Raw genomic sequence first — 22,581 nt, forward strand, 5'->3', positions numbered from 1 at the left:
AAAAATTTAATAAAATGCAATTTATATCATTCAAATTATAAAAATCAAATGATGTTATTCCTCTTGATTTTGAAATGTTATTTATTGTTGTGATTGCAGTGAATTTAGGACTGAATACGGCAGGTCAAAACACAGCCAGTCAGTTGTTGAGTAACCAGAACAACCCGATGAATTTTATATTGAACACAAGCAGTGCATTGTCCGGTAATGATGGTCTGCAGAATATTGCCCAGACAAACCAAGGAACGAAAGAATGGCACCAGAGTATCACACAAGACTCGAGGAACCATTTTGTCTATAAGTTGTAAGTTGACTACAGAAATTGCCTCATTCTTTTGTTTAAGGATGTTGAATTTGATAATAATGTTGAAGGATCCTTATCTTTTTGTGCCCCCGAAATGGGGCATATAGTTTTTGAACCGTCTGTCGGTCTGTCAGTCTGTCCGCAATTTTCGTGTCCGGTCCATATCTTTGTCATCGATGGATGGATTTTCAAATAACTTGAGATGAATGTGTACCACAGTAAGACGACGTGTCGCGCGCAAGACCCAGGTCCGTAGCTCAAAGGTCAAGGTCACACTTAGACGTTAAAGGTCATTTTTCATGATAGTGCATTGATGAGCGTGTCCGGTCCATATCTTTGTCATTCATGCATGGATTTTAAAATTATTGGGCATGAATGTGTACCACAGTAAGACGACGTGTTGCGCGCAAGACCCAGGTCCGTAGGTCAAAGGTCCTAAACTCTAACATCGGCCATAACTATTCATTCAAAGTGCCATCGGGGGCATTTGTCATCCTATGGAGACAGCTCTTGTTTTTTTAATGGTCCTTTCAGATATATATGTTATATGTTGCTTTTATAGTTCCTTATTTTCCTAAATAAGGATAAAATCTAAGGTGTAAAAGGTGTAAAATCTAAAAACTGGAAATATCAGGATTTCACATTTTTTCATTGACATTTTCGGGTCGGTAATGATATCACAGCATTGTATTTAGCTAGCGATGATTTTGCAACTGTTTTAGAATTTACAAGTACTATCTATCACGCCAGTATTGCTAACCTGAAAGGAAATGCAAAATTATTTCAAGGTTTACTGTAGTCATATGGTTTGAAAATGTTATCCTGAAAACTGAAGATGCAGTATTTGCCAACATACCAGCAACATGATCATTTAAAAAGATTTTCTGGTACTTTTTACAGTTTTATGACTTAAACAATATTTACAGTATTAAAGGATCCATTTTAATGTCAGATTGCTGTTACCTTCATAAGGCTAGATGAAAGCCTCTGAATTTTAACAAATTTAAAGATTTGATTGCATATGTAGGGTGCAGGCCATTTTCCCCAAACTGGATCCAGCTGCTTTGAAAGACAGAAGGATGAGCAATTTGGTAGCATATGCAAGAAAAGTTGAAGGCAATATGTATGAAACGGCCAATAGCAGGGTAAATAGTTTTCATATATTTTAGACAATTTTGTGCATAATCCTAGAATTTTTGTAGAGCATTTTAATGTCTAGTGATGTTTGATGGGTAATGCCCAGTTTTTCTACATGATGTAATTTATGCAATTATAACCTAAGCAGTGTTGCTGGGTGTTGTGCCATTACTAAGTTTGTCCTGGGCTTGTAACTGCAAAATATTGTAAAAGTGTATTGTGCATATCTCAAAAAGTATTTGACCCAGAGCCATTAAACCACACAGGATTGTTATTCAGATGTGAAGTTGTGCACCTGTTGTTTTAATTGGGAATTCACACAGCTGACAAGAGTTATAGCCCTTGACTTACTCAAAAATATGCATTAAAAGGGCCTAACAGTTTGTGTATCTAAAAAAGTTTTTGACCTAGATTTATGAAACATTATAGGAATTTTATTCAGCATGTCAAGTTGTGCACCAGATCAGAGTTATCGACCTTGACTTAGTCAGAAATGTGCTTAAAAGGTCATGAAAATTTGTGTCCCACATAATTATCATTAAACATATTTGACAAGGGTTATGAAACTTAATAGGAATATTATTCAGTGTGTGAAGTTCGCACCTGGGTTTTTGTTTTCATTCCACTCCGCAGGACCAAAGTGATGACCCTCGACTTAGTAAAAAAAAAATGCATTAAGGGCATAAAAGTTTGTGTCCCATGTATCTCAAAATGTACTTGACCTAGATTCATAAAACATTAAAAGCATTAGAAGATTGTGATATATCATGTGAAGTTGTTCACCTGGTGTTCTCTTTGGGATTTCACACAGCTAGACTAGAGATATGGTAAGATACACATAAAGTGCTTAAAAGTTTGTTGTTAAAAATATTTCACATAGAGTCATCAAACCATGTACAGTGACTGGAAGTGGGAGGTACTGTGTCCTATTGGCAAACCTCTAGTTTCTACATGTTTTGTAAAATGGATTTTGTGATGTATATTGTTGTAATATAAACATGTATTTTAGAAGGAGTATTACATCTTCCTGGCGGAGAAAATTTACAAAATTCAGAAGGAAATTGAAGAGAAGAGAAAACAGCGCCGAGAACTTCTGAAGCAACAGTTACCTGGTGATACAATTGGTGCTGGAATCAGACCACAAACCAGTAAGTTAAAGTCATGTTTATATAACTTACATAAGAATATGGAGTATTAGTCTAGTGGTAATGTATTCATCGTTCAACTCGGAAGTCAGAAATTGAACATTTTCATTTACATGATGTTTGATATAAAATTATTCATCCCCCCCTTATAAACTAATACCAGTGTTGATGGCAAACTAGAAATTTTATATTCACTTGACATTATTAGCTTTGTCTTCATTAGAAACGATTGCATGAATAGCAGTTTTAAAGTTAAATGATAAGATAACATGTAATGACTCCTGTTTTGTATTGCAGATGGTCCTATGTCCAATCCATTGTCAACTATTGGCTTGCCAGGTACCGGCAATGACTCATTTGGAAATCAGCCAAATATGGTGACGCCGAATGTAGGCCCAAGGATGCCAGGGATGCAGGCACCACATCCTAGGTCTACACCACCTTTGGTATGTACATATTCTAAATATTTTGAGGACAGTATATCATACGAAAAGATAAATACCATTTTGCTTGAAGAACTGCCATTTTGTTCTCCATTTAATGCCAAGAGCCACTGCTACTTATTTGCTGTGAAAAGCAGTCATCAAAAAAGTTATTTAATTTTAGAAAGGACTGACTGCCTGTGTTTTTGTACCCCCTGACAACAAAGTTGTAAGGGGGGGGGGGGGGGGGGGCGGGGTATACTGGTTTCAGGTTGTCTGTCTGTCTGTCCGTCTGAGCTCACATTTGCATACTTGGGTGGCTATAGGAACAATAGGTAACTGTACTTTTTCTTTGACGTCATTCATTCCGTAAGCCTTTTATGTGGCTATTTTTCTCTTACCTGGCTAAAAGAACAATAGAGAGAACAAAAGAGTAGCCACATATGTAGGAACGTCCGTCTGTCTGTCTGTCCGTCCGTAGACGCAGTCTTGTGCGCACCATCTCTCCGCATCCCCTTGACACAATTTAATGAAACTTCACACAAGTGATCAGTACCAACAGTAGTTGTGCATGGGGCATGTTAGGTCCTTTCAGAAAAAAAAAATTGCAGAGTTATGGGACTTTGTTTTTTGTTACTATACTATATACATAGACACAATCTTGTGCGCACCACCTCTCCTCATCCCCTTGACACAATTTAATGAGACTTCACACAAGTGATCAGTAACAACAGTAGTTGTGCATGGGGCATGTTAGGTTCTTTCAGAAAAAAAAGATGCAGAGTTATGGGGCATGTTAGGTTCATTCAGTGACAAAAATTGAAGAGTTATGGGACTTTGTTTCTTGTTAACATACTATGTACATACAGTCTGCATATGCAATCTTGTGCGTGCCTAATCTACCGAACCCTTGCACTCAATTTAATGAAACTTCACACAAGTGATCAGTACCAACCCTAGTTGTGCATGGTGCATGTTACGTTCTTTTAGATAAATATTCTGCATAGTTATGGGACTTTGTTTTTTGTTACTATACTGTAAACATACAGTCTATATACATACAGTCCACATAATTACGCAATCTTGTGTGCGTCAAATTGCAATGTACTGTGTCAGTGCATGCGGGGGTTACATTCATCACCTTTAGTGATAGCTCTAGTTTTTTTTAAACAAAATAATTTCATGCATGTTTTGAGAATCGGGCATTTTTTTTTCCATCATAAATACTTGATTGAATTATTTTGTACAGATGAATATGTCTGGAAATCCAAACCAGATGAATATAGGACTGAACACTAGTCAGTTTGACACACTCGGTACATGTACAAGGATGCCAGTTGTAAAGATGATAGGGAGGTTTATCATGACCAGCAGATGACCCCTATTGATTTGAGGTCGGTAGGTCAAAGGTCAAGGTCACATTGATCCGGAACAGTTTAACTGTTTCTTGATGATAACTTGAGAATGCTTGGGCCTAGGATCACAAAACTTGATAGGGAAGTTTATCATGATCAGCAGATGATCCCTATTGATTTTGAGGTCAGTAGGTCAAAGGTCAAGGTCACACTGACTCAGAACAGTTAAACGGTTTCCTGATGATAAGTCAAGAATGCTTGGGCCTAAGATCATGAAAGTTGATTGGGAGGTTGGTCATGACCAGCAGATAACCCCTTTTGATTTTGAGGCCAGTAGGCCAAAGGTCAAGGTCACAGTGACCCGAAACATTTAAACCATTTCTGGACGATTACTTGAGAATGCTTGGGCCTAGGATCATGAAAGTTGACAGGGAGGTTGGTCATGACCAGCAGATGACCCCTATTAGTTTTGAGGTCAATAGGTCAAAGGTCAAGGTCACATTGACCCAGAACAGTAGAACTTTTGTGTACATTGACCAAATAATTTCTGTTCCTTGTGCAATTACTGAATGCATGAAGGGGGGCATTTCGTGTTCTATGAGCTCTTGTTTTCTTTACTTCTGTCAGTATCTGATACGTTTTTGTACATACAGAAAAGAATTGTGTCTTCATCCTGATGTTGGGTGGAAGTGGAAGTGACCTTGGCTTGATTTGGTCTGTAGGATCAGTGGCAGATACGCTATCCTCCTGTCTCTTGTATGTAGAAATACAAAAAATTCTGCTGAGTTCTGAAAAAAAATGTGGTAGAGAAATTGGATGTTGTAATGGTTTGATATGATGAAATTGAAAGCTAATATATGGCTGATATATTTTAGGTTAAGCCAGGAATGACAGATGTAACACAAGAGATACCAAATGTTGATTCTGCTGTTGTTACCACTCCTAAAATGGAGCCAACAGATGGTAATGATGAGGTTAAACCAAGTCCCATGGATACAAGTCAAGCCAGCACTACACCAGTCCAGTCTCCTGCACCGCCAAAACCTAAAGCTAGAAAAAGTATGACAGTTTCTTCCTGTTATTATGCCCCCCTTCGAAGAAGGAGGGGTATATTGTCTTGCAGATGTCGGTCGGTCGGTATGTTGGTCGGTATGTAGACCGATCTGTTTCCAGATGATAACTCAAGAACGCTTGGGCCAAGGATTATGAAAGTTGATAGAGAAGTTGGTCATAACCAGCAGATGACCCGTATTGATTTTGAAATCAGTAGGTCAAAAGTCAAGGTCACGGTGACCTGGAACGGTTAAACGATTTCCGGATGATAACTCAAGAACGCTTAGGCCTAGGATCATGAAAGTTGATAGGCAGGTTGGTCATGACCAGCAGGTGACCCCTAATGATTTTGAGTTCAGTAGGTCAAAGGTCAAGGTCACAGTGACCCGGAACAGTTAAACAGTTTCTGGATGATAACTTGAGAATGCTTGGGTCTAATATCAGGAAACTTAATAGGGAGGTTGGTCATGAACAGTAGATAACCCTTAACGATTTTGAGATCAGTAGGTCAAAGGTCAAGGTCACAGCAACCAGGAATAGTTAAAAACCATTTCCGGACGATAACTTGAGAACGCTTTGGCCTAGGATCATGAAACTTGATAGGGAGGTTGATCATGACCAGAAGATGACCCCTACTGATTTGGAGGTCAGTAGGTCAGAGGTCAAGGTCACATTGCTAAACCATTTCCGGATGATAACTTGAGAACGCTTGGGCCTAGGATCACGAAACTTATTAGGGAGGTTGATCGTGACCATCAGATGACCCCTATTGATTTTAAGGTCAGTAGGTCAAAAGTCAAGGTCACATTGACCCAGAACAGTAGAACTTTTTTTGCCAGATAACTAGAGAATGCTTTGGTCTAATATCACATTTGATCTGGAGGTCACTTATGACTGGTATATGGCCCATAATTATTGATTTGAGGTCAGTAGGTCAAATGTCCAGTGCAGTTACCAAATAATTTCTGTTCCTTTTGCATTTACTGAATGCATCAAGGGGGCATTTCGTGTTCTACAAGCTCTTGTTAGCTCTTGTTTTTAAACATCTTCTCATCTGAATCACTGGTCAGAATAACACCATACATGTACTTTGTTTGTAACATCCTGGGGACTGCACTGCAGTTTGTTCAGATGATTTCACTTAGAAATAGAAATACCTTTAAACATCTTCTTCTCTTGAACCATTTTATGAAGATTCACGAAATGTGATCCGTAGCGTCTTTGTATAGACCTCTCTAAAGGCTGCTCAAATGATTCTGCTTGGGGCTGATAGAGCTAAGAATAGAGAAGACTTTTTCTTGTGAACTCCATGGTGGATTTTCACCTAACTTGGTCCTTCATATCCTTGTATCTACCTCTCATACATTCATTCATAGGATTTTGCTTGGCACTTTAGAGGTTCCATCAGAGCTAAAGAAAAAATAATTTAAACAACTTCTTCACATGAACTACTTAATGGACCTTCACCAGTTTGTATGAGGCATCAAGTTCATGCAAATGGTTCTGCTTGGCCTCTTTATAGGCCTTAAAAATAGGAAAAAAACCTTTGTTTATTTGTTCTGTTAACCTTTATCGTATAGCTGGACATGATGGATTCCACCTTTAAGACCAGTGTAGATCATGGTCAGCCTGCACATCCAGTCTGCAATCTGATCATGACCTTGACTATTCCCCATTCAGTCAGTATCTGTTTGGTATGCACCCCTTTTAACAGTTAATTGGACTGTTCAAATTGAAAGATGGACAAGTTCGTTATAGAAATTTAGCATGTTAAGGGGTATTAAGATAAGGTTTTGCATGTAAGATAACAGAGAAACAAATCAAAATTAAGACAAATCAAAGTGTTTTGTGCAAGATTGAGGCTCAAAGTTGTTAAGAATAAGGTTGTATATGTCTCGTGCAAAATGTCCTTAAGCCAGGAAGGTTGGCTACTTTGTTTTAATTTTCAGTTTTCAGTTTATTTGGTCAAGTCAACAAAATAGTAACTGAATGGAAGCCTGAGTCGGCTAGTAGAATGCTATAAAATGCAACTGTTTAACAATTCAACATTCATTTATAGGTTCAGGCCAGCGAGGTGGAGGTGCCGGCAGTAGTCAAAACAGTGGTGTAAGTCACAGACAAAATCAGTTTCATTTTAACACCAGAAGTGTTCATACGGCAACAAATATTGAATGGTAAGACAATAAGAATATGTTCATACAAGAAAATAAAGCCAGTTTTATTAATGCAAAACAAAGGAGTTTGGCGTGATATTGTTTTGTCAATCCTTTCCCTCCTGAAAGATATTTCTATACAGAGAGGAATTTTTATACGCCCGAAGGGATGTATTATGTTATGACGCCGGTGTCCGTCTGTCCGTCCGTCCGTCCGTTAGCAATTACGTGTCCGCTCTGTAACTCTTGAATCCCTTGAAGGATTTCAAAGAAACTTGACACAAATGTTCACCACATGGAGACGACGTGCAGAGCGCTTGTTTCGGATGACTACCTTCAAGGCCAAGGTCACACTTAGGGGTGAAAGGTCATATGAGTGTGTTTCGTGTCCGCTCTGTAACTCTTGAACTGCTTGAAGGATTTCAAAGAAACTTGGCACAAATGTTCACCACACTGAGGCGACGTACAGAGTGCTTGTTTTGGATGACTAGCTTCAACTTAGGAGCGAAAGGTCATATATGACTTTGCTGTGTCCGCTCTGTAACTCTTGAACTGCTTGAAGGATTTCAAAGAAACTTGGCACAAATGTTCACCACACTGAGGCGACGTACACAGCGCATGTTTTGGATGACTCGCTTCAAGGTCAAGGTCACACATAGGGGTCAAAGGTCATATATGACTTTGCTTTGTGTATATTGCTCTGCATTGCAGTGCTCTTGTTTTTATTTAGCAGACCCCTTTTTAGCTCGACTTTTCGAAGAAAAAGTAGAGCTATTGCACTCGCCCCGGCGTCGGCGTCGGCGTTGGTTAAAGTTTTTGATAAAGTCAAATATCTCTGTTACTATCAAAGCTATTGACTTGAAACTTAAAATAGTTATTTACTATCAAAGTCTACACCAGGAGAAACTATTCCCATAACTCTATTTTGAATTTTGACAGAATTATGCCCCTTTTTAACTTAGAAATTTTGGTTAAAGTTTTTGATAAAGACAAATATCTCTGTTACTATCAAAGCTATTGACTTGAAACTTAAAATACTTATTTACCATCAAAGTTTACACCAAGAGAAACAATCCCCATAACTCTGATTGAATTTTGACAGAATTATGCCCCTTTTTAACTTAGATTTTTTTTTTTTAAATTGATAAAAGTCAAATATCTCTGTTACTATTAAAGCTTTTCATTTAAAACTCAAAATAGTTGTTTACAATCACAGTCTACACAAGGAGACACAATTCCCATAACTCTGATTATAATTTTGACAGAATTATGCCCCTTTTTAACTTAGCATTTTTGGTTAAAGATTTCGATAAAGTCAAATATCTCTGTTACTATCAAAGCTTTTGACTTGAAACTTAAAATACTTATTTACAATCACAGTCTACACCAGGAGACACAATCCCCATAACTCTGATTTGAATTTTGACAGAGTTATGCCCCTTTTTAACTAAGAATTTTTTGTTAAAAGTCAAATATTTCTGTTACTATTAAAGCTTTTGACTTGAAACTCTAAATAGTTATTTACTATCTAAGTCTACACTAGGAGACACAATTCCCATAACTCTGATTATAATTTTGACAGAGTTATGTCCCTTTTTAACTTGCAATTTTTTTACTGGCAAAGCTCTAATTCAGAGCAAAAGTGACAAGGTGAGCTTTTGTGATCGCGGGGCGTCCGTCGTCCGTGCGTCCGTCCGTAAACTTTTGCTTGTGACCACTCTAGAGGCCATATTTTTCATAGGATCTGTATGAAAGTTGGTTTGAATATTCATCTTAATGATATCTAGGTCAAGTTCGAAACTGGGTCAACTGCGATCAAAAACTAGGTCAGTAGATCTAAAAATAGAAAAACCTTGTGACCTCTCTAGAGGCCGTACTTTTCAATGGATCTTCATGAAAATTGGTCAGGATGTTCACCTTGATGATATCTAGGTCAAGTTCGAAACTGGGTCATATGCCTTCAAAAACTAGGTCAGTAGTTCAAATAATAGAAAAACCTTGTGACCTCTCTAGAGGCCACATTTTTCATGGGATCTGTATGAAAGTTGGTCTGAATGTTCATCTTGATGATATCTAGGTCAAGTTCGAAACTGGGTCAACTGCGGTCAAAAACTAGGTCAGTAGGTCTAAAAATAGAAAAACCTTGTGACCTCTCTAGAGGCCGTACTTTTCAATGGATCTTCATGAAATTAGGTCAGAATGTTCACCTTGATGATATCTAGGTCAAGTTCGAAACTGGGTCATGTGCCAAAAAGTAGGTCAGTAGGTCAAATAATAGAAAAACCTTGTGACCTCTCTAGAGGCCATATTTTTCATGGGATCTGTATGAAAGTTGGTCTGAATGTTCATCTTGATGATATCTAGGTCAAATTCGAAACTGGGTCAACTGCGGTCAAAAACTAGGTCAGTAGGTCTAAAAATAGAAAAACATTGTGACCTCTCAAGAGGCCATATTTTTCAATAGATCTTCATGAAAATTGGTCAGAGTGTTCAAATTGATGATATCTAGGTCGGTCAAGTTCGAAACTGGGTCACATGCCATCAAAAACTAGGTCAGTAGGTCAAATAATAAAAAAACCTTGTGACCTCTCTAGAGGCCATATTTTTCATGGGATCTGTATGAAAGTTGGTCTGAGTATTCATCTTGATGATATCTAAGTCCAAGTTCGAAACTGGGTAAACTGCGTTCAAAAACTAGGTCAGTTGGTCTAAAAATAGAAAAACCTTTTGACCACTATAGAGGCCATATTTTTCAATGGATCTTCATGAAAATTTGTCTGAATGTTCACCTTGATGATATCTAGGTCAAGTTTGAAACTGGGTCATGTGTGTTCAAAACTAGATCAGTAGGTGTAAAAACAGAAAAACCTTGTGACCTCTCTAGAGGCCTTATTCTTCATGAGATCTCCATGAAAATGGTGAGAATGTTCACCTTGATAATATCTAGGTCAAGTTCAAAACTGGGTCATGTGCCTCAAAAACTAGGTCATTAGGTCAAATAATAGAAAAACCTTGTGACCTCTCTAGAAGCCATATTTTTCAATGGATCTTCATGAAAATTGGGTCATGTGGAGACAGGTGAGCGATTCAGGACCATCATGGTCCTCTTGTTTGTTCTCTTACAATAATTTATTTTTGTATTACTTCCCTTTTTTGTTACTATAAATAGCTTATTTTGAAACTTTTTTATTATTGGCCTTAGGGAAAATCCGAGACATCTTTTCTGTGGTACAACATGGATGGTACATCCAATTTTTAGGTGTATTTTGACAACTTTACCTGGTAAGAATTTTTTTGTGGACTTAGAATATTTTTTTTGGCATTTCTTCTTTTTGTTGTTCCTGTCCTTTGGGCTTAAACAGTCAAGTTCTTTAAATTTTGCTCCCATCCTCTGGTGTAACCTTTTGGGCGTATATTGCCCCGCTTGGCGGCACTCTTGTTGATTATTGTTTGACACAATAAAAGATGACAGTGAGAGGAAGTTAACAGAAAGAGACCTAGTTATAACCTTTGATTTGTGCTCAGACTAGGTATTGTAGTAGCCCTATATCCCTTATTGTGCGTTGTGCATTGTTCATCAATGTCAGCATTTGAGATAGACTACAGCCAAACTTCTTTCACTTGAACTCGATGGGACAGGCAAAATTAGTTTGAGTTGTCGGTTTCTCGAGTGTCGGAACAATACACATTATATAGGAAATTTGCCGGGACCTGAGGAGGAGTTCGAACGGAGGGTAGTATTCGAATTATCCGAGTTCAAGCAAACAAAGTTGGACTGTATTTGAAAATCTTCAATTTATAGAACTATTGTTGTCGCCTTTACAAAGGATTTGGCATTCAGGTCACACAAAATTTTTTGGATGGAAGCTGGTTTCTAAGTAACTTAGACATCCCAACTCTCCCGATCCCGTTGGGTTTCACCTGATTCTGGGTGTGAAACCCCATCACCCCAATAAGAAGACCAAATCTCCTGATTTGAAAAAGCAAAGAAATTATCGACTCCTTTACATTAATCTGATATCACTGACAACGAGAGTTTGTAAACAACAGTTTTCATATATTTATCTACCTCTTCGAAGAAGGAGGGGTATATTGTTTTGCAGATGTCAGTCGGTCGGTCCATAAACAATCGTTTTCCGGATGATAACTCAAGAACGCTTTAGCTTAGGATCATGAAAGTTTATAGGGAGGTAGGTCATGACCAGCAGATGACCTCTATTGATTTTGAGGTCGGTAGGTCATAGTCACAGAGACTCAGAACAGATTAACAGTTGCCGGAAGATAACTTGAGAACGCTTGGGCCTAGGATCACGAAACTTAATAAGGAGGTTGATCATGACCAGCAGATGACTCCTATTGATTGAGGTCTGTAGATCAAAGGTCAAGGTCACAATGACCCAGAACAGTTAAACAGTTTCCAAATGATAACTCAAGAATGCTTGGGAACTCCAGTGTACAGTGACTAAATAATTTCTGTTCCTTGTGCAGTTATTCATGTTTGTGTATAGCCATGTATATGTGGACCATATTGTAAATTGGCTTAGCCAAATATGTTATCCACTATAAATAAATACGTCATTATTATTATTACTGAATGCATCAAGGGGGCATTTCATGTTCTACGAGCTCTTGTTTCACATGTGTCTACCCCTGTTGATAGGTGTTTATTATATGATATAACAAAGACAGGTATTGATTGATGTCACAACCGAAATTGATATCCAGACAACAGATATTTAATTTTAATCAATAAAAATCAATCACAATAAAATTTAGCTAGCTAGTTTTTGAAATCGAAAGTAGGTTGTCACGGTGTCAGCCTGCCGATGTTTGATAAACATTTCTTCTAAATCATTTTAATAAGAGGAAAGTTTATAATAAATTGTAATATCAGATACTGTCAAATGCTGTTAAACTGTCTTTGCATCATCACAATTTGTCAAACACATCCTTTAAACTGGGGATTCGGGCAATGTTTACAAAAGCGGCGTAACAGTATCCGGACATACTATTTTGGATATTCGGATTTTAAACAATGAAAAAATTGGGATTAGGGGTTTTAGATATGGGTGGGCGGGGATGAGAATCAAACAGTTGATTTTCTATTCCCTAAACTTGTATTCTTTTTAACTCTGTACATTTTGTTTTGGCTGTTCTAACAGTTGCATTGTTTGCCATGCTAAAATGTAAAAATTCACCTGGGGATCGAGCTTAAATTGTTCCCCACAAAAGAAATATGAGTGCAGGTTTAATTCTCAGTGGAGTTTTTAATTATCAAATTTTGCAAAGAAGGCATGCATAAGTTACAACAAAGAGTTGAAGAGTGGTGACTAGTTAGATACTAACATTTCAGGACTTGAAAATGCTTAATAAACTTAAAATGAACATGTATGTGAAGAGTAATGACAAGTGATATTATAAGTGCAAATAAACTATTATCATTAGCTGCAGCATTGCATGTAAGTTATTATTTTTTTATCAGGAGTGCGAAAGAGATGTTTTGCACTTTACATGTGTTTTAGTACCTATGTATGTATTAAAAGCTTTCGTTAAGTAATACTGCGAACGTAAATACCGCAGTATTAAATCTCCCACTTGAATACCTCAATCTCCCACTTGGGAATGCAAAAACTCCCCCTTGGCATTCAGAAAAAGTTGGGATGTCTAAGAAAAAATTGGACCAAATTGATGCTTTAAAACTTCACACATGTCTACATTGTCATCTTTATAGCGAAAATATTTAGTGCACAATATGTTTGAGGACAATGTATGACGAAATGAGAAATGTTTGCTTTCATTTGCACTTTAATCAACTGTATGTGTCATCTTACATAGACAGCAAACATATTTTTTTTTTTTTGAGTTACATGTTTATAACAGTTATTTTGTGACATTTTTAGTGATAGTGATAGTGATATTGAGATGTGTCGTGTTACCAAGAGACCCAGGTTATTGGCTTATGATAGTGATAGTGATATTGAGACATGTCATGTTACCAAGAGACCCAGGTTATTGGCTTATGATAGTGATAGTAATATTGAGACATGTCATGTTACCAAGAGACCCAAGATATTGGCTTAAGATAGTGATAGTGACGACAACTCTGTATTCAAGTCAAAGTCACAGTCCAGAAGTAGGTCATGATCTGAAAGTCGGTCAAGACGTCGATCTAGAAGTAGTTCAATAAACAAAAAAAGGTCAGTCAGCAGAAGTAGGCCTAGATCAGCCAGTAGATCCAGGCATGTATATTCTGTTGGCTGAAACCATACTATTTTATAGTGATGGTAGAAAGTTCTCATATTTGATGTAAATTTTGAGCTTGACAGAATTGTTTAGATAGAAGAGCTATTGTTGTCAGCCTGATGACAAGATTTGTTTCATGCGTTCTCAAAAAGTACTTGACCTAGCATCATCAAACTGTATTAAAATGTAATTCAGCAAATAAAGTTTGGCACATGTGGTTTTGATTGGGATTTCTCCCAGTAGCATCATACTTTATGAGTGTTGAATTGATATAGTCATGGCTGTGATAGTGATTTCCTATGATATAGTCATTATTGAGTCGGCTAAAGGCTGAAAGCCTTTTGACGAGTCCTTGCTATCCAGCGATTCTCTAAATGGACCAAATAACACAGTGAAGGGATGTAGTTCCATTAGATTTCTCAAACTTCAAACAGTTCACTGCATGAATGAAGTTAAGTTGTGTCAATTCCCTTTGCTATGACCAATATACGATGTAATCTGTCATATTTATGACTTGTTATTGTGCAATACTCGAATGTAACTCATTAAGCATAAATGTGCATTTTAAGAATTGCGCAGGCTTACAAAGCTTGGGTAACATCCAGCGAAAGACAAAAAATAGTTCCACAGGGCTCCAGATAAGATGCGTATTAGCGTAAATTACGTATAGAAATAATGCAAGTACGCATGTCTAATAATTTCTAAGCGAATAAAACGTATATAAAATTACAGAAACGCACACAATGCTTTTTTAAAAACAAATCGGGAATCGTCTGGATGCGTTAGGTAACATAGCCGATCAGCCTTAATTCTCCCACATTGAACGTAAACACGCATCGTATGATTTCTATAAACTTTGCGTGGGTTGAATTTTGCAGTCAGTAAACGGATAAATTATCGGAAGAAGAAGCTCTTACTGGTTTGTTTAGTTACTACTGATATTAAAAATGATTTTAATTCTTATTTTTCGAGAAATAAACAAATCGGCGAAACATTAAAATGATTAAATCGTATTTTCTTGTAGTTTTTGAAATCGAAAGTAGATCGTCTATGTTTGGCTGCTTTCACGAAACGAAACAACTTTTTTATGAAAAGATTTAAATAAGAGGTAATTTAACCGTAAACTTCAATGTCAGATACTGCCAATTGCTGCTAAATGTCTTCGTATCATCACAATTTGTAAAATATATTGCTCAAACTGGAGAAAAGTGTAATCGTATCCGGATATAATATTTTGGGTAAATATCGAGCTGTGTTATGAAATTTTAAGAAAAAAACTAAAAACAAACTGAAACTGGTAGACTATACTGTCAGTACATCAATCATTAGCCGACTCAGGCCATTCAGGCCTTTGATTATATTTAGTCATGCCTGTGATATAGTGAGGCCTGCAAAATTTATTTCCTGTTATATAGTCACACCTGCAATAATAATTTCCGGTGATATAGTTACACCTGCAGTAATGGTTTTCGATGATATAGTCACGCCCGCAGTGATGATTTCCAGTGATTTAGTCACACCTGCAATAATGATTGCAGATGATATAGTCACACCTGTGATAATGATTTCCTGTGATATAGTCACGCCAGTGATAATGATTTCCGATGATAAAGTCATGGCTATGCTAATGATTTCCAGTGATATAGTCATGGCTGCGCTAATGATTTCCGGTGATATAGTAATGGCTGTTATAATGATTTCCGGTGATATAGTCATGGCTGTGATAATGATTTCCTGTGATATAGTCATGGCTGTGATAATGATTTCCTGTGATATAGTCATGCCTGTGATAATGATTTCCTGTGATATAGTCATGCCTGTGATAATTTTCGGTGATACAGTTATGCCAGTGATAATGATTTCCTGCGATTTAGTCATGCCTATGATAATTTCCAATGATATAGTCATGCCAGTGATAATGATTTTTTTCCTGTGATATAGGCATGCCTGTGGTAATGATTTCCAGTGATATAGTCATGCCTGTGATAATGATTTCCTGTGATACAGTCATGCCTGTGATAATGATTTCCTGTGATATAGTCTTACCCGTGATAATGATTTCCAGTGATATAATCATGCCAGTGATAATGATTTCCAGTGATATAATCATGCCTTTGATAATGATTTCCTGTGAACAGAGACAAGATGACTGTAGAGTAAGGCTGTCATTGATAGAAAAGTTTGTATCCATATATTATTTGAAAAAATACTGACAATACAATGATATGTTGACAGCATCCTATGCTGGGTCAGGAAAAACTCTGATCCTTTGAAAATTATTTCTAAAATAAGATAATTTTTCTTCAAATGAAATCAGAGAAGATTCCATATAAAATCAAGCACAGTTGAAGTAATGATAAAGGTCAAGTTTATAGTAACATTCATTTTTAGCCTACTGTGAAGGTGGGCTTTTGTGATCACCCTTTGTCTGTCGTCTGACTCTGTTCATCGTCCGCCCACAATTTCTTGTGAATACAATATAAACCACATTTTGCAATTGATTTTAATCAAACTTGCACACAACTTGTATTGGCATAATATCTCTGTTCTTTTCGAAACCTGGCCAGATCCCTTCATGGGTTCCATAGTAATGGCCTCTTAAAGGGCCAATATTTGCTATTTTGGCTTGTGAACATGATAGAGACCACATTTCGCAATTGATTTTAATCAAACTTGCAAACAACTTGTATTGGCATAATATAATATCTCGGTTCCTTTCGAAAACTGGCCAGATCCCATCATGGTTTCCAGAGTAACGGCCCCTTAAAGGGCCAAAATTTGCTATTTTGGCTTTTGCAGCCATATACAGACTTTATTTCTAGTTGAATTTGATACAAACTTGCAAAACGTCTTTAACAACAATAGATCTTGGATTCTATGATGAATCCATTAGATCCAATTATAGGTTCTGGAGTTACAGCCCCTGATTGACCCCCGAAAGAGCCAAAATTTAATTTTTACCTTGTGAACACGATAGAAGTGACATTTTACATTTGATTTTAACCACATTTACACACAACTTAAGTCACAATATGATCTCAATTCCTTTTAGAAACCGGCTAGATTCCTTCTTGGGTTCTAGAGCCCTTTCAGCCATATAAAGGTTTCATTTATGCAATTGATTTGATACAAACTTGCACATAATGTTTATCTTGATGGTACTAGGTCAAGTTAGAAACTGGGTCATGTGGGGTCAAAAACTAGGTCATCAGGTCAAACTGAAGGAAAAGCTTGTTAACACCCTAGAGGCCACATTTATGACTCTATCTTCCTGAAACTTGGTCAGAATGTTTATCTTGATGATTCCTATGCCAAGCTCAAAATGGATCGTATGGGGTCAAAAAGTAGGTCACTCAGTCAAATCAAAGGAAAAGCTTGTGAACACTTGAGGCCACATTTATGACCCTATCTTCATGAAACTTGGTCAGAATGTTTATCTTGATGATTCCTAGGCCAAGTTCAAAACTGGATCATGTGGTGTCAAAAACTAGGTCACCCACTCAAATCTAAGGAAAAGCTTGTTAGCACTAAAGGCCTTATTTATGACATTTTCTTCATGAAACTTGGTAAGAATGTTTATCTATAAACTTGGGGTGTTAGTAGGTGGTAATGAGACGATATGCAGAGTACATGAACCAGGGTGGTAGGTCAAAGGTCAGGGTCTGAAACTACTGGTCAGAATAACACCAAATTTAATCTGTAGCATCCTGGCAAGGTCTTCTATCAAGTTTGTTCAAATGGGGGCACTTCGCCCCTTTTAGGGGTGGCTAGAGCTGAAAATAGCAAAAACTTTAAACGACTTCCTTTCATGAATCGCTGAATAGATCTTCATCATTATAAAGTCCTCTCCCAAATTTGTTCAAATGGGGGCACTTGGCCCCTTTTAGGGGCCGCTAGAGCTGAAAATAGAAATACATTTAAACAACTTCTTATTATGAACCGCTTCGTGGATCTTCATCAAACTTGGACTGTTTGAGCATCATTATGAGGTCCTTTCCCAAATTTGTTCAAATGGGGGCACTCTGTCCCTTTTAGGGGCTGCTAGATCTAAAAATAGAAATACCTTTAAACAGCTTCTTATCGTGAACCGCTTAATGGATCTTCATCAAACTTGGTCTGTAGCATCATTATATGGTCCTGTCCCAAGTTTGTTCAAATGATGGCACTTGGCTTCTCTTAGGGGTTGCCAGAGGTGAAAATACCTTTAAAAGTCTTCTCATCAATTGCTTGATTGATCTGCATTAAATTTTGTCTGTAGCATAATTATATGGTCCTCTCCCAAATTTTTAGCTCACCTGTCACAAAGTGACAAGGTGAGCTTTTGTGATCGTGCGGTGTCCGTCTTCCGTCGTCCGTCCGTGCGTCCGTCCGTGCGTGCGTCCGTCCGTAAACTTTTGCTTGTGACCACTCTAGAGGTCACATTTTTCATGGGATCTTTATGAAAGTTGGTCAGAATATTCATCTTGATGATATCTAGGTCAAGTTCGAAACTGGGTCACGTGCCTTCAAAAACTAGGTCAGTAGGTCTAAAAATAGAAAAACCTTGTGACCTCTCTAGAGGCCATATATTTCACAAGATCTTCATGAAACTTGGTCAGAATGTTCATCTTGATGATATCTAGGTCAGGTTTGAAACTGGGTCACATGCCTTCAAAAACTAGGTCAGTAGGTCTAAAAATAGAAAAACCTTGTGACCTCTCTAGAGGCCATATATTTCACAAGATCTTCATGAAAATTGGTCAGAACGTTCACCTTGATAATATCTAGGTCAAGTTCGAAACTGGGTCATGTGCCATCAAAAATTAGGTCAGTAGGTCAAATAATAGAAAAACCTTGTGACCTCCCTAGAGGCCATATTTTTAATGGGATCTGTATGAAAATTGGTCTGAATGTTTATCTTGATGATATCTGGGTCAAGTTCTAAACTGGGTCATGTGCGGTCAAAAACTAGGTCAGTAGGTCTAAAAATAGAAAAACCTTGTGACCTCTCTAGAGGCCATATATTTCATGAGATCTTCATGAAAATTAGTCAGAATGTTCACCTTGATGATATCTAGGTGAAGTTTGAAAGTGGGTCACGTTTCGGTCAAAAACTAGGTCAGTAGGTCAAATAATAGAAAAACCTTTGTGACCTCTCTAAAGGCCATATTTTTCATGGGTCTGTATGAAAATTGGTCTGAATGTTCATCTTGATGATATCTAGGTCAAGTTCGAAACAGGGTCATGTGCGGTCAAAAAAACTAGGTCATTAGGTCTAAAAATAGAAAAACCTTGTGACCTCTCTAGAGACCATACTTGTGAATGGGTCTCCATAAGAATTGGTCAGAATGTTCACCTTGATGATATCTAGGTCAGATCTGAAACTGGGTCACGTGCCATAAAAATCTAGGTCAGTAGGTCAAATAATAAAAAAACCTTGTGACCTCTCTAGAGGCCATACTTTTCATGGGATCTGTATGAAAGTTGGTCTGAATGTTCATCTTGATGATATCTAGGTCAAGTTTGAAACTGGGTCAACTGCGGTCAAAAACTAGGTCAGTAGGTCTAAAATTATTAAAGTCTTTTGACCTCTCTAGAGACCATATATTTCAATGGATCTTCATGAAAATTGGTCAGAATTTTTATCTTGATAATATCTAGGTCAAGTTCAAAACTGGGTCACATGAGCTCAAAAACTAGGTCACTATGTCAAATAATAGAAAAAAACGACGTCATAATCAAAACTGGGTCATGTGGGAAGAGGTGAGCGATTCAGGACCATCATGGTCCTCTTGTTTCAAATGGGGCACTTGGCCCCTTTTAGGGGCCGCTAGAGCTAAAAATAGAAAACAACTAGTTAAACTGTAATAATTCATTTTGAATGAGGGAGAAAACTTCTAAACAGTGTACTGTTCTACTGAGTAAGGATTAATTCTCTTGAATAAGCATGAATTAGATACTTTTTATACGCCTGTCTCTGAAAGAGCGGGGCATATTATCTGAACACCCGTGACGGGTGAGTGGGCAGCGGTCGGCGTCCAAAAGCATGTCCGCTCTCTAAGTTGAACAGTTTTCATCCGATCTTCACCATTTTTAACTTGCTGACAATATTTGTTGGCATAATATCTCGGCCAAGTTCGATAACCAGCCAAATCACCCCAGGCACTCTTGGATTATGGCCCTTGAATTACTCGAAAAACTGCAAATTTAGCCTTGTCCGCTCTCAAAGTCGAATAGTTTTCATCCGATCTTCACCAAACTTGGTGACAATGTTTGTGGGCATAATATCTCGGCCAAGTTCGATAACCACCCAAATCGCCCATGGCACTCTTGGATTATGACCCTTGAATTACTCGAAATCTGCGAAATTAGCCTTGTCCATTCAAACAGTTTTGATCCGATTGTCAATTCCATCCCACATGGAACCTCACAAATACCTTGATTCCTTCTTACTCTTTTTTTGGGTTAACAAGGCATACAACATCAATATTATTACCTTTATGATACGTAACTGAATATTTAGACAGGCGTATTTTGTGACAGTCCGGCACTCTTGTTTAAAAATCTTCTTGTCTAAAACCGTTATGTCCTGGTCTTAGATATTTGGCATGCAGCATTATGTAGTGGCCCATTACCAAGTTTTTTTTCAAATCATGCCCTTGGGGTCAAAATTGGCCCCGGCCTTGGGCTCACTGGTTTTACATAGAATTATAGGAAAAACTTTTTCACTTTTTAGCTCACCTGAGCAATGCTCAGGTGAGTTTTTCTGATCGCTCGATGTCCGGCGTCCGTCGTCCGTCGTCTGTCGTCCGTCGTCTGTCAACATTTAGCTTGTGTATGCGATAGGGGCTGTATTTTTCAATTAATCTTCATGAATATTGGTCAGAATGATAACCTTGATGAAATCTAGGCCAAGTTCGAAAATGGGTCATCTCGGGTCAAAAACTAGGTCACTAGGTCAAATCAAAGAAAAACCTTGTGTATGCGATAGAGGCTGTATTTTTCATTTAACCTTCATGAATATTGGTCAGAATGATAACTTTGATGAAATCTAGGCCGAGTTCGAAAATGGGTCATCTCGGGTCAAAAAACTAGGTCACTAGGTCAAATCAAAGAAAACCTTGTGTATGCGATAGAGGTGGTATTTTTCAATTAATCTTCATGAATATTGGTCAGAATGATAACCTTGATGAAATCTAAGCCGAGTTCGAAAATGGGTCATCTCGGGTCAAAAACTATGTCACTAGGTCAAATCAAAGAAAAACCTTGTGTATGCGATAGAGGCTGTATTTTTCAATTCTTCTTCATGAATAATGGTCAGAATGATAACCTTGATGAAATCTAGGCCGAGTTCGTAAATGGGTCAAAAACTAGGTCACTAGGTCAAATCAAAGAAAAACCTTGTGTATGCGATAGAGACTGTATTTTTCAATTGATCTTCATGAATTTTGGTCAGAATGATTGCCTTGATGAAATCTAGGCCGAGTTCGAAAATGGGTCATCTCGGGTCAAAAACTAGGTCAATAGGTCAAATCAAAGAAAAACCTTGTGTATGCGATGGAGGCGGTATTTTTCAATTGATCTTCATGAATTTTAGTCAGAATGATTACCTTGATGAAATCTAGGCCGAGTTCGAAAATGGGTCATCTGGGGTCAAAAACTAGGTCACTAGGTCATATCACGTAAAAACCTTGTGTATGCGATAGAGGCTGTATTTTTCAATTGATCTTCATGAATTTTGGTCAGAATGATTGCCTTGATGAAATTTAGACCAAGTTCGAAAATGGGACATCTGGGGTCAAAAACTAGGTCACTAGGTCAAATCAAAGAAAAACCTTGTGTATGCAATAGAGGCTGTCTTTTTCAACTGATCTTCATGAAATTTAGCCAGAATGATTACCTTGATAAAATCTAGGCTGATTTCGAAAATGGGTCATCACTAGGTCAAATTAAAGAAAAATCTTGTGTATGCGATAGAGACTGTTTTTTTCAGTTGATATTTATGAAATTTGGTCAGGTTGATTGCCTTAATGAAGTCTAGGTCGAATTTGAATATGGGTCATCTGAGGTCAAAAACTAGGTCACTTGGTCAAATCAAAGAAAAAACTTCTGTATGTGATAGAGGCTGTATTTTTCAGTTGATCTTCATGAATTTTGGTCAGAATGATTGCCTTGATAAAATCTAGGTCGAGTTTGAACATGGGTCATCTAGGGTCAAAAACTAGGTCATATCTAAGAAAATGCTTGTTTTATCGCAAGAGACCAATTTTTTGGTCCAATCTTAATGAAAATTGGTCAGAATATTTGTTTCCATGAAATCACTAGGTCAAACATGTTTTACACTGTTATGGAGTGTTTTTTAGGTGAGCGACCTAGGGCCATCTTGGCCCTCTTGTTTTTTTAATTTTTCATTTTATTTTTTAATTTTTTTTTATTTTTTTTTTAATTTTTTTTTAATCTTATTTTTTTTATATATAAGAGTGAGAGTGTTGGTCTGTCGGTCCGTTGGTTTTCATAGTTTCCGGACAATAACTCATGAAAGGCTTGACAGATTTTAATAATTTTTGGTACACAGGTGTAACATCAGAAAATACAGGTCAAGTTGGACTTTGAGATCAGTAGGTCAAAGGTCAAGGTCACAGTGACCCTGAACAGTTAAACAGTTTCCAGATGATTACTTGAGAACCCTTGGGCCTAGGATCATAAATTTTGGTACACAGGTGTAACATCATGAAATACAGGTCAAGTTTGACTTTAAGATCAGTAGGTCAAAGGTCAAGGTCACAATGA

The 22,581-nt window shown here is 37.4% G+C and overlaps 1 protein-coding gene across 1 annotated transcript in view; it reads left to right on the forward strand.

Moving 5' to 3' along the window:
• The window catches only part of LOC123555189 (uncharacterized), a 57,590-nt gene continuing 35,009 nt past the window's right edge, over window positions 1-22,581 (forward strand). Inside the window, exons 1-6 of the mRNA XM_053548841.1 lie at window positions 1-304; window positions 1,332-1,449; window positions 2,451-2,589; window positions 2,884-3,032; window positions 5,239-5,422; window positions 7,476-7,590. Coding sequence (XP_053404816.1) covers window positions 75-304; window positions 1,332-1,449; window positions 2,451-2,589; window positions 2,884-3,032; window positions 5,239-5,422; window positions 7,476-7,590 — 935 coding nt within the window. The 5' untranslated portion in view covers window positions 1-74. The remainder of the gene's footprint in view (window positions 305-1,331; window positions 1,450-2,450; window positions 2,590-2,883; window positions 3,033-5,238; window positions 5,423-7,475; window positions 7,591-22,581) is intronic.

Source organism: Mercenaria mercenaria, chromosome 7, assembly GCF_021730395.1.
Source record: "Mercenaria mercenaria strain notata chromosome 7, MADL_Memer_1, whole genome shotgun sequence".
NCBI lineage: Eukaryota > Metazoa > Mollusca > Bivalvia > Venerida > Veneridae > Mercenaria > Mercenaria mercenaria.